The sequence below is a fragment of the Episyrphus balteatus genome, chromosome 3, assembly GCF_945859705.1.
Source record: "Episyrphus balteatus chromosome 3, idEpiBalt1.1, whole genome shotgun sequence".
NCBI classification, from domain to species: Eukaryota; Metazoa; Arthropoda; class Insecta; order Diptera; family Syrphidae; genus Episyrphus; species Episyrphus balteatus.
In genome coordinates this window covers 73,999,258-74,014,101 of record NC_079136.1, presented here as the reverse complement: position 1 = coordinate 74,014,101, position 14,844 = coordinate 73,999,258, and the positions used below count along the sequence as shown (strand labels likewise).

Genomic DNA, 14,844 nt, shown 5'->3' with positions numbered 1-14,844 from the left:
CAATGGGTACACTGGAATTATTTTCTTTTAATAATTTTTATCTTTAAGCGAATGTGCGTGGACCAGGACATCTTATTTATATTTTAAGGAACTTTCATCATACTCTTAGCTACATTTTTATTTATTATTTTTCAACTTTATAAATGATTTAAAGTTTTATTTTCTTGTATATTTTAGGGCACAACATGGCTGCAGCACAGATACTTCCATTGTATTACACAAAAAACCACAAAAGTCAACAAGGAAATCAATCGAATTATTTTCAGCATCAGCCTAACAAACTACATCAACAAGAAAGATCGATTTCCATTCCTCACCAGCAGCATTTTCAAACGTTACCACAACAAAATAAGGACACGTTTTCAAAGGTTACAGAAAACTTCTACTGTTTTCAGTCAGCAGTTAACGATAATAAAAACTCTGAGAACGAGAACAAAAACAACACACTTAAATCACAGAAAGCTACTTGGCTGCAATTGCAACACCACGAAAGCCTATTTTCGAACACTATCGAGACGAGTGATTCAAAGAAAGAGAGTACCAATAAGACAGGCACCCAGCATCCGCTTACATCCCTTACCACTGCCAACGTGGACCGAAATAGAAAAGCGAACGAACACAACGAACAAAAGGATTCCAACGCAAGAGAATATTATTGTCCGAGAAAGAAATCATGTTGGAAGAATGCTTTCGGATCTCCAAAAGACGAATGTCCAGCACCAAAAGATGATACTAATCGTGTTACAGTTGCTATCGATTCTCTCGCTAATTGTGAAGTTACCCTTGTGGGCAAACCAAAGACTGCCAGTATTTGTGACCACAATCATCACTATAATGACATTCTTTTCTCTGCCGAACAGCCCAAAAGTGCGGATGCCGATGAGGGGAGACGAGAAAACAAACAAAATACGGTCTTACAGTCAAATAATTTCTTGGATCAAAATGATACCAATAATAACAAAAACTTCCAATACAAAACATGTTTATATTATCCTTTGCGGTCAACAATGCCATCATCTCCTTCAAAATTTTCTAACAACGATGTTGAAAACAATTCTAATAATAAACCTTCAGCTAAGTACACTCCAATTCTACCAGAAAAAAATAACGTTTTCAATACAGGGATCTATAAGCAATCTAAAGAAGATACGTCGAGAGCGAAAGTATATGTGCGATGCCAATCAGAGGCAAACATTAGTTCAAGTGAAATCGGAAAATGCGAAAAAGGAACAACATGCTTTGCCAATTTTATCGCTATCGATAAATTACCAGGGGAAAAGAAATACGCTTCTACAACAACAACAACAACAACAACAACAACAAAAACCGCTACTACCACATCTAGTAAAACGAAAAACTGTGCTACATGCTGCCAAAACAATGTCTCTAGTAACGCCAATAACGACGTTGCAAAAGACCTTGACAAAACATGTTTCCTTCATAAGCGAATTGGTAGTTTTATGAAAGATATTCCAAATTTGGCTGGTGAGGGCTGTCTGCTGTGCAAATTTAAGCCAAAAACCTGCCAAAAATCTGATGAATCACCAGAATGTTGTGAAAGATGTTGTTATCAAAAGAAAGCAACATCATTACCGAAACACGAAGAGAAACCGAATTGGAGTGATGGCGATGATGATGAACGCATACAATCATCTAACTTTACGTCACCTAATGCTTTCTCATCGACCGTTTTCTTGCAATCACATTCAACAAATAAAACACAAACATTATCACGATTATCTTCCAAAAAACAAAAATGTTGCTGCAATAAACAACAACACGACAAATTGCCAATTGATGATAGCGCATTACAGCAGCATCAACAACAGCTTCGAAAACAACGAACGTCAAAAACTTATAACTTTAACTGCCCGAAATGCTACACTAGAGAATGGACAAATTGTCATACCAATAACAAAACAAATGAGAGATTGGTTAATACCAGAACATCAAATATTAATGAGACAAGCTTTTTTAATAAAACAAAAACAGCATCATTATCGACCGATGAAAATAGAAAATATTGTAGAAAATTTTGTGGAAGTGCGATCAAAGCTTTTGCAGATATTAAGAGACTTACGCGTGCTATTTTGCCACTTATTATCATCTTTAATATCCTACCACATCTCTATGCAGGTGAGTTAAATAAATTTATTATTATTATTACATTGGGTCTTGAAAAGAAAGTAGTTAAAATTTTTTAGAATTTTTGTAACATTTTTTTCTATGAAAAAAGATAATTTTACACAATAGTTTTAGAATAACAACATCAAGGCTTAACATTTTAGTTAAGTAATTAAAAGCTGAATTTAGCTTTTCTATTTGTCACGCAATCACATTTTTCGTGGAAGAAATTTTTTTTCATGCTATATTTTTATTGGTAGGTACTAGGTACGATCGATCAGTGCACGAAAAAAGTCGATCGAATTGGTTTTTATTTTACAACACTTGTTTAGTTTTAGAACAACTTCTATCTTAAAAATTAGCCATTAACCACTTCAGTTATATGAGTTATCTAGAAGTTATACCTAATGAGTCAAAGTTTGACAGACGTGTAATCCTATTAAAATGCATCTCAAGGATAAAAACTTGAATACTTTCTGTACAGCATTCTGACCTCCGACCAACGAACTTCAAGCAAGTGCAAGAACCTTTTCTATCTATGCCATTGATAGCAGTCAACAAAAATCGAAGCTAACTCCAAAAACAAAATGAGGTCGGATCAACTTACAAAATTGTAACTCTTATGCCTTAAAAGAACATGAAGACGACGCGACGTCGGCATATATGAAAATGTACCACATTGACACTTCCAGATGGATTGGCAGTCAAACGCAACGCCAAGATTTTTAAAATCAACTTTAATGAGTTCATAAGATACAACACACATTTTCGTTCGATCCTTAAAAAAAATTTATAGCGCTGCGGTACAAAAAACTTACCCAACCTTGGTACTATGGGTTGGGGTCAAAATTCAGCTTGGGTCAAAATTCTTTTTTCAAAATTCTGTTTAACTGTTTTGAAAAATTCTGCTTTTCAAAAATCATAATTCTGCAAAAAATTAAAATAAGTTTGGTTGAAAATTTTTTTAAAATTTTTTGCAGAATTTTGTTAAATCTTCCTCTCCATAATATGAGCAAAATTTATTGTTTATTTCATTAGGTATCAATTAATTTATAAAAGGAGGTCTCTTACTTTAGCGGACACTTTGTTTACGCCACAAAAAAATGTAAAAAAATGTATCTAAAAAATTGTAGCTAAATTAAGTCTGAATTTATCGGGCAGAATCTGAAATGATTAAAAATAATAGGTTTGGCTGGCATCCAGATTTGTAGTTTTTTAAATGCTTTTACACTTCATAAACTTTGTTTTTATAGTGTCAACCCTTTTTTAAAATAAGAAGTAAAGTTAGCGGACGAAAATAAGAATTTTTTTTTTTTTTGTGTAAAATAATTGTAATAAACTAAGGCCCATTTTCTTCACTATTGCTCAACTTGAAGCAAACTTGAGAGTTGGTGAACTTGAGAGTTGACGTCAACTAGAGAGTTCAAACAAAAGTTGAACATTTGTTTTCTTCACTTTTTTTTTCTCAACTCTCGAGTTTAGAAAACAGAAGTTGGCCAACTCTCAGTTTAAAAAAATATCCCTAGGATACCTATTTGTGACAGTTTATATTTGAAAAGCAATGTATGTGTCATTTGAATGGAATCTTTGTGTTCAAAATGTCAGCTTTGTTTTAAAAATAATTAAAAATCTGTATTTCACATCGTTAAATTTTGTTTTTCGAGTGGTAAAATGATTTTTAAACAAATGAATTTATTTTAAAAATGTGTGTGTGCCGCGTGACGTGTGATAGCAATCATTTTGAAGTAATATAAAAAAATCGGCGGGTCTTGTGTATTGTATATTATTGATAAATTCTTTATTTCTCTGCAATTGGAGAATCTATTGCACATCCTCATTAATTAACTTTGAAGTGCAACAAAAAGTGATTTGAATGTAATTGGTAATATACTTGGATATTTTTCTTTTTACAAATGTCAAATCTTTTTGGAGCCATTTTTTTTCATTTATTTTAATTAAATCCTAAATTTTAAGTAATTGTTCTTGTAAACGGATAGGCATTTCATTTTTCATCAAATTAAATGCTTTAAAAGGAAACAAAAAGAAAAAAACATGACATTTCAATGTAAAATCTCAAGTTTGCTCTCTCAACTTCTATTATTTCTCAAGTTGAGAAAATCTGAAGTTGACGAACTTGAGAGTTGAGAATCAAAAGTTGAAAATGTCAACTTTGATTGAAGAAAAACAAAATCATAAGTTGAGGATAAAAATCCTCAACTTGAGTTCAACTTTTAGTGAAGAAAATGGCTCTAATATTATTGTAGCTGATTATATGCTTATTTGTTACGCTAAAAAACAATTTTGTTGCTCGAATGGTTAATTTTATAATTCAATTTTTATTTTTCAATTTTTCTTGGAACGGTGCAGCGAACCGGAAGTGGACTTTTAAAACTTCAAATTTAAATAAAATATGACCGAAGTGAACTACAAAAAATAGTTTTTGCTGAACAAATTTTGTTTTGCTTAGCTACAATTTAAAGAAAAAAAAAAAAAACAAATTTTAAAATTCCTTTATTGAAAATTTATATTATCTAAGCAAAAATTGAGTGTCACATTTTGTTTTGGATTTGAAAGCTCAGTTGTGATTTTATTTTTACTCGCGAAATCATGATTTTAAAAAGGTGTTTGAGCTGACGTTCGCTCAAAAATTTTTGTTTTCAAAAGCTACAATTACGTACTGATAAAAGAAAAATTTTTATAAAGTTATTTTTTTTTTTCAAAATTTCTTCGCTGCCCTCAGCGAACCGGAAACTTAAAAGGAGGTACTCACAGAAGCAAAAAAAAATAATTTTTTGAGTATCAAATTAGCTTTTAATACGAATCAAAAATTAAATAATTTTCTTACTGTCTTCAGTCTTAATTTAGCGGAATTTTCAAAACACAAATATAAAAGCATTTAAAAAGCCACAAATTTGAGTACAAGCAAAACTTTTTGTGTTTAATCATTTCAGATTTTGTCCGCTGACTTCAGAATTATTTTAGGTTTGTGCAACAAACTAGCATTTAAGTAGCTAAAGTTTCTAAGATTATTTTTTTTTTTATTCCGCCACAAACTGTATGTTAATTTAGGTAACGTCAAATTTTCTTGAAACTTTTATATAAAGAAGCGATTTTAAAATGGAGAGTTCGCTTACAGATTCCCTGCGTATCTATCATTTCAATTTTCTTTTTTTTTTCATACCCTTTGACGTAGGTACACAAAACATTATAAGGCGTGTTTTTTCTACAACTCAGTAGCTACTCATTTTTTTATTTTATTCGAAAAACAATAAAAACAAATACTTGTGTAATTTTTATTATTGTTTTGCGAATAAAATGAAAAATGAGTAGCTACTGAGTATTAGAAAAAACACGCCTATAGTATGTAGCTTCTATAATAAAAATCTAATCAATATAAAACGGATTGTTTTTTTATACGTAATTTTGGTTTTTTTTTTTTGTTTTTATATGCAACCATACAAGTTTCCAAATTCCAAAATATTCTAAATAAGAACCACCCTAATCTTCATACATCAGTAGTTTGTTACCCAATATCCCTAGTCAGATATTAAACCAAACCCCCTGAAACGAAATCCTGCCTACGGTGCTGCTTCTAGTCACACTTAATGTACATACCTGTAAAAAATGTATTGGGCTGGCAGTGCAAGTGTCCTTGCGTCATGTTATTAGAGTGTTAAGTTCATCTTTATCAGTTATATATAAAATGTCGCAAAGGGAAATGCGAGAGAGAGAGATATTTCGTCGACCTCGATATAGGGATGAATTTTCAGTCTTTCCAAGAGAATGAATTCTCAAGGATAATAAATTTATATCTCTCTCTCACAGCATCAAAAAATCGAAAGTTTTTAAAGAGATTTGAGAACATCAGCCAGAACCATGTGGACAGGGCTAAGCTTTTTGTACGAATTAAAGCATTCAATTATTTTTAATTTCCTGTAAACTATATGAAAGTTTAAAGAAACGAGATAAGCGTTAATGTTCGACTTTGTCAGCAAGCAAAACATTACAATAATTAAATAGTGATAGTGATCCATTTGACTTTTTTTTTGTGAAAGATTTTCGAATTTATTCTTTTATTTTAATATTTTATCATAAATTATTTAAATCAGACTAGATTTCAATTTATAATTAAACTCAGCTTTTAAAGTAACTATTTTGGATTAACGACGTTCTAATGTAAATAAATTACAAAATAGTTTATTTTTATTAATCATCTTGTTTATTATTTTCTTTGGTTGGAAAAAGATGCTTTGACAAAAGCATCCCTAGAATATTTCTCACACAAAAGAATATTTAAAAATTCCCACATACAATTTTCATAAAACTTCACATTTCAAATGTTTTATAGCTCAGCTTTGTGTTTGACACCGGTCTTGGGACGGCTTTAGTCAAAGTTGTTGTTGGTTTATAGTTGACATCCTTTTGTTTGTTTACAATGAAATCCTGTGAGCAGCAAAAATTTATTCCAACACAAAAATGAAGACAAAAGTTTCTGTATCCATTAAATAATGAATTTTTTAACCCCCAGAAATAAAAGCTTCTCCCAAAGCTTTGCGAGAGAAAATTCCTACCTTTCTTCCATCGGTACTGGAATTTTCATATATACTTTCGAAAAAAGGAGGAAAAATTATATCCCGCAACCTTTGCGTTAGAAGGAAATTCCTTATATACCTGAAACTGTTCAGTTGATTTGAGTTGGCGGAGATAGCAATATTGAACGCGTCGTATACTTGCACTCCCCAAAATCTATTCAAAAACTCTTTCAAAAATATAATTTCTTTTTTTTTAAATAATATCTTAATCTCGTTATCGCCTAATTTACTCTGTTTTTTTCTGCCGGAATATATTTTCACCTCAAAGCCAAAGTGAACCTCAAAAAGTGAACCCTTCAACGTATAAAGTAAAATTTTCGAGATTCGACAACTTTTTTTTTTCATCTCTCATCTCTGGTCTTTATTTGACTTGCTGATAAAAATAATAAAACTATATTCACACTTTTGCTATTTCATATTTGGATTTAAAAAACTAGCAAAAAGAAGTGAAAGTTTCTTATCTGTGAACAAAATAAATTCCAATACCTAACCAACACTATCTAAAGAAGAAAATAGAATTTAAAATTACAACAACTGAATAGGATATGCACACAAACACTTACTTATGTTTTTCAATAAATATTAAAAAAATAATAATTTTATGATTCATCTTGCACTTTCGTTAAAAAATGTCAATGATGATTTATCTTAATTGATGGTCTGCAGATTACTATCAATTTATAGTTGTGATGTGCTTCAATGAAAAACCTTTTTTATAGATCCGGTTATCTATACATCAGGTTCTTGCTTTTGCCCTATAGTTTTTCAATGAGTCTGGAGAGTCGATATTTTTTTTAATTTTTTTTTTTATTATTTTATCCATTGAGTGCAGCTTTAATAAAAAAATGTATATATTCTTTTTTTTATTTGATGATTAAAACTGATAACATTTTCATTTAAGATGAAGTTAGATACAGTTTGGAGTTTTTAATGGGATTTATATTGTTGTTGGTGTTAATGTTTCGACCATCATTGAAACAGACAAGAATAGATTGAAATATGAATGGGGGCGTTAAGGATAACACAGGTCTGCAGTAGCTTTCCCCGTTAATTTTTAATGATTGATTTTGATAGATTTTGGGGCGCTAAAAACAAGAAAAATGTTTTTTTTTTTTTTGAAAATGAATCACGTAAGGATATTTAGCATCGCTTTCGTTGCACCTAGGCTTTCCTAGTTATTAAAAATTATTTTATTTTAAGCTATTTTAATAGATAACACACTAGATGCGCACAAACATTTTTGAAGATACTTTGTTCATTTTTTTCGAAACATTGATAGTTATTGTGCCATCTGTTGATGCTTACTATTCCCTTAACATGTTAGGAAAAGAAATCCGAAATAGTTATCCAAAAACTACCGCGAGTTTTCCTTTCGCACATTTGCAATGTGTTTCATTTGCAAAGTAAGAGTTTTTTAGGCAACTTCGTTGTTTATGAGTGTTTTGAAGTGCTTGACAGTTTTAATCAACAATTTAGTGAAATTCAATTCTTGATTTAAAATTTAAGAAAAATGAACATAGAAAAAAGACCACCTAAAAACTAGTGGATTCCGCATTAAATTAAGCGGATTTCTGCATTTTTTTTTTGCCAAAATGACTTTAAGTTTTAAATAAAGTGGATAAATCTTTTTAATTTTTAAATGTGTAAATTTAAAAGAAATCCACTTAATTTAAGCGGAAAATCATCTCGTTTATGTGGAAACATTTAATTTAAAAAAAAAAATTGGAAGTCTTTGGGGATCGATTCTACAACTGTTGTGTCACTAGTAAAATAAGTATGGAAAACTGCAACTAAAGCTGAAGTCTGACGATAATTTTTAAATTTTTATTTTGAGTCGGTTTTTGAAAGTGACCCAAAAGTTGTAGCATCGATCCTCAGAGGCTGCCAGTTTTTTTTTTTCTTTTTTATTAAAAACAAGATGATTTTCCGCTTAAATTAAGTTGATTTCTTTTAAATTCGGATATTAAAAAAAGAAGATATATCCGTTTAATTTAAGACGAAGTCATCTTGGGAAAAAATCAGGCAGAAATCCGCTTAATTTAATACGGAATCCGCTTGTTTTAAGTTGGTATTTTCTCCGTGTAGCAGTGCACATTTGCACAAATCCATGCAAAAGACTTTCTATTTTCTTCAAATGATCTTTCAAATAACTTAATTAAAAAAATATTTATTTATTTTTATTACTCAGTCAATTATCATCATGATTAAAGATTAATTAATGAAAAACAAACATTTACTAATAATTCAAATTGTAATGAAAGAAACGAAAATAAAATGTTAATACGAAATCGCTTCCAAATATTAATCTATAAAACTCATCTTCTTCTCTTTTCTACGTAATTCAAAAATAAATTAAAATACGACAAACAAATATTAAAAACTTATTGTGGTGCTTTTCATGTTAAATTTGTGTTAAACATTTATGAATAGGTATATTGCTTCGTTTGAAAAAAATTAAAATAAATAACATCAGTGCAGCTTAAAGTGTAATTTAATAAATAAAAAATAAAAAACAAATAATATTACGCGTACATCTACGTGTTGAATTTAAATATAATTTACTAAAAAATTTATCAAACTCAAGCTTTTTTATGAGTAACAGTGCTATGGTTGCAGTTGCAATTTGCTGCATATTGATCCTTTTGGCTGTTTTTATTGTAATCATTATAGTTGTTGGTCAGACAATGGGTGAGTCCAAGTGAGATAAACTTCAACTGGGACCAGGAAATTTCCCAGATGGATAACAAATTCTTGATGTCATATGTTAGATATTTTAACAAGTGCATCAGAAAACGAAAAAAAAAATACACATCATAAAAATAAAAATTTACAAAAATAAAATAGGTTTTTTTAAAAAAATAATATTATTCTAAAAAAATAACGTCAATGCATTTAATCAAGAACATACATCATTTTAAAAAACAAAAAGTGCCATAGTAGAAATAAAGTTAAAAAAAAAAAAAACAGGAAAATAACCCAACACCACCGAGAAAAATTAACTGGAAATGAAAGTCAAAAGGAAAAAACGTCGAAAGAAAAAAAAAACCTTCAGGTTAACTTTTAAAAAATATTTTCTTTTTTAACTTAATTAAATCAATCAATAATTCTTAATTTCATCGACTATAAAATCTAAAATTAAATAAAAAATAAAAAGTATCAATTCGTTCAGCCGTTTCCCGAGTGGATTTTGATAAAATATTTTTATGTGACAGTATTAAAAGAAAATTGCATTGTTGCATGATTATTTTTTTTTAATATCAACTAAATACACGGTATAGACGCTACAGTTTGGCTAACGTATTGAATTCACATTGGTCAATTCCTTAACTAAAATTTAGTTCAAAAACAAAGATTTTCGTTCAAATACATTTCAAAACTAAGATGTATGTATCTACCTATTAAAAAATATATACACAAAAAAGATTTATTTATAAATCAAGCTCATTAAATTTCATAAAAAAAATATAATTAAAACTTCATTGAATTTAACAGACAAACAATAATAAATTTTAAGTACATACATATTTATAAAAAAAAAAACACCAATCAATATTTGAAAACGTAAAACAAAACAAAAAAAAAAAGAAATGATAAAAAGTCTTAAATGAAAATTATACATATACCGAACTTTATCTATTTGTATTAATCGTTTTATGTAACCAATATAAAAAAAAAAAAAACAAAAAAAAATTAATGGTTTTACTGAAACAATAGATTTAATTAAAAAACTGGGATAAGTGTTATATTTTAGATGAACATTTTACACAATATATAAACGTGGTAGTTAACAATTTATATTTGTAGATACAAAAAAAAATGTTATATTATATACAAATAAAAAAAAAAAATAATCACTTGTTGTAATTGTAAAATTGTTATTAAGTAAAACAAAAAAAAAAAACTTTTATATGTGTTGTTGTATTAATTTTGCTGTGTCAAAAAAATGTTAGTTTAATATTAAATATAAATAGAAGTGTAATTTGACTGAGTGAAGTGTGAATAGTATTAAAAATATAATAATAATTAATAAATTAAATAAATAAATTTAATAAATAAATACGACGTGCTTATGAAACCCATTGAACATAATTTATCAATATTCCAATAATAATTAAAAAAGATCTGTAAATTTTGTAAACTGAAAATTGTAAAAAGGAACTGCTTTAAAAAAAGGTAAGTTCTCCATTCCAATAGCGTTTGTTTCTAAATTTAAAATTTTTAAAACAAAAAAGCAGCCGACAATAGGTACCTCACCATACTGTAGTACAGTTTTATGGTGTTCATATATGAGTGACCAGTTTGTACCAGCCCCAAATTTTTTTTGCTCATTCGACCCTGATTTTTCGGACTCGTGAAATTTACCTTTTGGTCGCCCTGCCCATCTTGGATTTTGGTTTTTATTTAATATCTCGACTTCTATTCATCGTAGGTAAAAGTTTGCAATACAAAATTTTAAGAACACTTTTTCGATATTCTGAATATTAAAAAAATTAGAAGCCAAAAAACAAAAGAAACTTAAAGTTTTGATTATTTTTACATTTTTTTTTTTCAAAATTTTCATAAAAAATGTTAAAAAAACATAAAACATTTCTGAACACCTTAATAAATTTTGGTAAAATACTAAATACATAAGTAAAGAAAAGCTTTTTCAATTATAATGTCATTCAAAATAAAAACTCTGGCTCGTTTGCCAAAAGTTAAAAATAGAGCCTTTCATAATACCACTTTTGGTTCAAAATATACAATCGTCAATAAATACAAAAAAACATTGGTTGTCTGTAGAGTCGGTTCAGAGAATATAATTTTACGTGATAACGTAATACCACAATGCAGAAAATATCGAACAAAACCAATAAAAACGACGATTTTTTTTGTTACGTATTCCTACGCCATACTTGCTCAATAGGGCAAGTATATTGGTTTCGTGTCAAAAAAAAATTTTGAGGTTTTAATCAAAACTAACATTATGATGATAGAGAAGTGGGTTTCGTCATGACGTCCGTCGGTCTGTGCGTCTGTGCGTCCGTGCGTCCATCCGTACAAGTAGCTACAGCCTAAACGGGTGGACGGATTTTCTTGAAATTTGGTATAGATGGTTTTTTCGTAATTTCCAAGGTTGTTTTTTTTTTTGTTTTTGAATATCTCGCTTAGAATGTACAAAATTTTCAAGTTATTTATAAATTATATAAATTTTTTCAAAAACGACTCTAACGATTTTGATTAAATTTAATACACGTAATGCTGTACACAGTTCTAACAAAACTGCGTTTTTAGTTTATCTCTAAAAATACGGATATTGGAAATATGGTATTTCGGTTTATTTTTTTTTAATCACTCATGTCGGCTCTTCCCTTTAATCTTTAATTAGGTATTGCAAATTTCTCAAAAACGTCTCTATCGTTTTTGATTAATTTTTGAATACATAATTTTCAAAGCAAAAGTCAAATAACAAAAAAAAAATTTTTATTTAACAAAAATTTGATCTCCATGTCAGCTCTTCCCCTACATAAATCAAATTTCTTAAAAATTTATATAGAGGCAGCTCTCATGACCTACAAGTAACTTAACATAAAAGTGCTTTGAACAGTACGTGCGACCCCAGTCGAGCATTTTATTTTAATATCTTTTGAAATTAAAGTTTAATGACATTACCGTTTTTAAAATTTTATTTATTTATTTAAAATTAAATAAATGAACTTAAAATGCCTAGGGGCACATTTACTACTTGTTACTTCGTCTGCATTAAAAGTGTGTGTCGTATTTCACAACCACTGGAAGCCAAGAATTGAGAACTATTGTTAATAGTTTCATTGAAAAACTTGGTATTTTGGTTATCAAAGAAAATGGTATTTATCAAATTTTAAATCAATTTCATTTTCAAATTAAATATGTTTAGCTAAAAAAGCAATAATAATAAGGATTTTTTGTTACGTATACGCCACAGTGTCTTTTTTGAATATTGAAACTCCAATCTGATTTTTGAAGGGCTTTAGAAAGAAATTTTTTCGTAAATCAAATATTAAAGCACTATTTTTAAATTCCTGTCATTAATTCATAGTAAATTTGTAGCGTTAAAAAAACTTTGAAGCTATCGTTCACCGGCTGTTAGTTTTTTTTTTAAAGATTCATCATAAAGAAATTATGTACAATGTGAATATGTAATGTGTGTATGAGTATCTAGTCTAGGTGTTTTTAATGGCTGAGATTGACACATATTCATCATATCAAAACCTACATAATAGGTAAGAGTAGGTTTTTTTTTCTGCCAGTTCAAAGAATTACCTAACATCTAAGTCAATGTTGGTAAATGGGTAGTGGGTTTGTTTTTAGACAGAAAAAAAAAACACAAAGTGACAAAGTGTTGAGTATTTAATTTGTGTCAAAGGCTGTGCAAGTAAGCGGAAGTAAATTACAAGGATAAATGATACAAGAAACAAGAGTGCAAGGATAAAATAAACATAGGGCTTTTGAATTTGTTTACATTCATTGTATACTGCTTATATTAAAAGTTTGTATAAGTATATTTGAATTTTTCTAACCTTGTGATATAAAAATACAATGACTATATTGCATAAACGTATACCTTCTTCTATAGAATTTTGGTATAATTCTGGCTGCAGCTCGAGATAACGACAGACACAAAGACAAAATTGCGACACCAACTTTTTTATCATTCTCTTTATTTGTAATGTCTTGAATGATTCTTATCTTGCGTTCGATTTATTTTACGAATCCTAAGCTTGCCCTATAGAAGAACCATTATTGTAAGTTAAAAAGAAAACTTTCCTTAAATTTTTGTATTGAATTTTTGAAATTCTTTTGAGCAGATTCGTTCAAAACCGGCTTTGTTTTAGACTTTCATCTGGAAAGAAATTAAAATTTAGTCATACTTCAATGCAAGAAGAAGGTTGTCACAGAGACACATAACGATCCCATAACAGACCACATTTTCCTATGAATATAAGGTTAACATAATGTCAAGTGGCTTAAGAGAATACATAACGAGTGAAAAAAGTGATAAAATAAGGACACAAAACGATATCTATACGCTTGTCATTGTTTGGTTGAATAGTCCTTGTTGTTTACAGGATCCCACACTCGCTTTCAATTTCTTTTGTTATATATTTTTTTTTTTTATTATTCATTCATTGTCCTACCTTGAACTTTAGGGATTTAATAAAAAAAAAAAGTACATTCTCAAAATTGTTGTAAAAAAAAGCATCTTTAAGTATATGTATAAGAAATATTTCTATTATAATAAAGAACCTCTTTTTAAAAGGTACATAAGCGAGAATTATAACAGAGATTTTCTTTCAATATAAAAAGATGCTGTAAAGTCATCCTCTTCTGGCAAAGTCGGTCGTGTCCTTATTGAGTAGTATGTTTGCATTTATGTATCTATTAGTATCGACCCAATCAATCTTCTTGTACGTTCTTGTACGTAGGTATACCTATACTTTTAATATCGCATATACATTTACTTATACACCCTTTTGCACACTACTCATCAAGAAAAAGATGTAGTAGCCATGCATAGGGCATTACTGATTAAAATGTTATGAGATAAAATTTATCGGTTGTCTTGTACGTATATATCCCTTTCAAAAAAAATGTAGAGACGGGAATTAAGATTATAGAGTATTATAATAGTCGATATATTCTGATTAAGATATAGCTAACTTATAAACTTGACAAGGCTCTTCGAAGGATATACATTAGATTTGTTTTGTTGTGTATTGGTATTAGTATTGTTTTAGAAGTATATGTTTTAGTAGGTAAATAAATGTAAATTTTCGAAGAGAAGATTATCTTAAATATTTTAAACTATATTGTAAATCAGGACAATTGGACAGAACGAAGAAAAATATTTAATGGCCAAATATTGACAAAATTGTTGGGGTTTGATCTAAGATATCTAGTCAGTGGCGTACGTTGAGTCGCCGGGGCCCCGGGGTAAGACTAAATTTTGGGACCCCTTTGATATTTGGGGGCCCCTTAGTTACATAAAAAAAATTACGTATGCACCATACGTTTTTTTTTGTATGGCTTATTTATTTTTAGGTTTATTTTAATGTTTTAATATGTTCGTAATGCACTTTGCTATACTTACTTAAAATGTCTCTCATAA

General features: G+C 29.0%; 2 protein-coding genes across 11 annotated transcripts in view; both read left to right on the top strand.

The window, feature by feature from the left end:
* Nucleotides 1–14,844, top strand: part of LOC129913342 (uncharacterized) — a 63,343-nt gene that overhangs the window by 19,647 nt on the left and 28,852 nt on the right. For all 10 annotated transcript variants that reach the window (XM_055991954.1, XM_055991953.1, XM_055991955.1 and 7 more), the window contains exon 3: nt 178–2,136. In XM_055991954.1, the coding sequence (XP_055847929.1) occupies nt 186–2,136 (1,951 nt within the window). In that variant the 5' untranslated portion in view covers nt 178–185. The remainder of the gene's footprint in view (nt 1–177; nt 2,137–14,844) is intronic.
* LOC129913344 (uncharacterized) lies at nt 6,295–10,258 on the top strand. Its single transcript, XM_055991964.1, has 2 exons — nt 6,295–7,024; nt 8,905–10,258. Exon 2 carries the CDS (start codon nt 9,308–9,310, stop codon nt 9,416–9,418), a length of 111 nt encoding a protein of 36 aa, XP_055847939.1. The 5' UTR covers nt 6,295–7,024; nt 8,905–9,307; the 3' UTR covers nt 9,419–10,258.